At 61.6% G+C, this 674-nt stretch overlaps 1 protein-coding gene across 1 annotated transcript; it reads right to left on the bottom strand.

The window, feature by feature from the left end:
* Positions 1–234: 234 nt before the first annotated feature.
* On the bottom strand, positions 235–393 carry LOC104536031 (vegetative cell wall protein gp1-like; the record flags this gene model as incomplete). Its single annotated transcript, XM_010178552.1, has 1 exon — positions 235–393. A coding segment is annotated over one exon (159 nt), but the record flags the coding sequence as incomplete, so codon positions are not given.
* Between the last annotated feature and the right edge of the window lie 281 nt (positions 394–674).

Raw genomic sequence — 674 nt, 5'->3', positions numbered from 1 at the left:
TGGGAGAGGTTGGGAGGAAATGAGCCGGAGCTTTGAAGTCAACTTTTAACATCCCGGCGAGCTGCGCCCGTGGCCACGCTCCGGGGCCCGAGGCTTGATTTTCCACATTCTGCCCTTTGATGCTGGAGGCCGATGTTACAGATTAACGAGGCAGAGGGGGTGGATGGATGGACAGACGGACGGATGGACAGGCTGCCCCTGCCGCCAGAATGACGGATCCGACCCCGGCAACACCTGCCTGGGAGCTGGGTGCAGGCAGGGGGTCGGGTGCAGGCAGGGGGCTGGGTGCAAGGGTTTGGGTGCAGGCAGAGGTTTGGGTGTAGGGGTTTGGGTGCAGGCAAGGAGTTGGGTACAGGCAGGGGGTTGGGTGTAAGGGTTTGGGTGCAGACAGGGCTTTGGGTGCAAGCAGGGAGTTGGGTGAAGGCAGGGATTTGGATACAGGCAGGGATTTGGGTGCAGGAGTTTGGGTGCAGGCGGGAGTTGGGTGCAGGGAGTTGGGTGCAGGCAGGGATTTGGGTGCAGGGGTTTGGGTGCAGGGATTTGTGTGCAGGGGTCTGGGTGCAGGGATTTGGGTGTAGGCAGGCGAGTGGTGGCCAAGGCTGGGGGATGCAGACAGATGGGGACAGACCCACTCCCCTCACACCCCAAAAATCCCCGGTGCTTTCCCTTTACCC

The sequence above is a fragment of the Mesitornis unicolor genome, unplaced genomic scaffold, assembly GCF_000695765.1.
Source record: "Mesitornis unicolor isolate BGI_N332 unplaced genomic scaffold, ASM69576v1 scaffold41760, whole genome shotgun sequence".
In the NCBI taxonomy this organism is placed as follows: Eukaryota; Metazoa; Chordata; class Aves; order Mesitornithiformes; family Mesitornithidae; genus Mesitornis; species Mesitornis unicolor.
The sequence above is the reverse complement of the archived record's forward strand: the minus strand, read 5'-3'. Positions and strand labels throughout refer to the sequence as shown.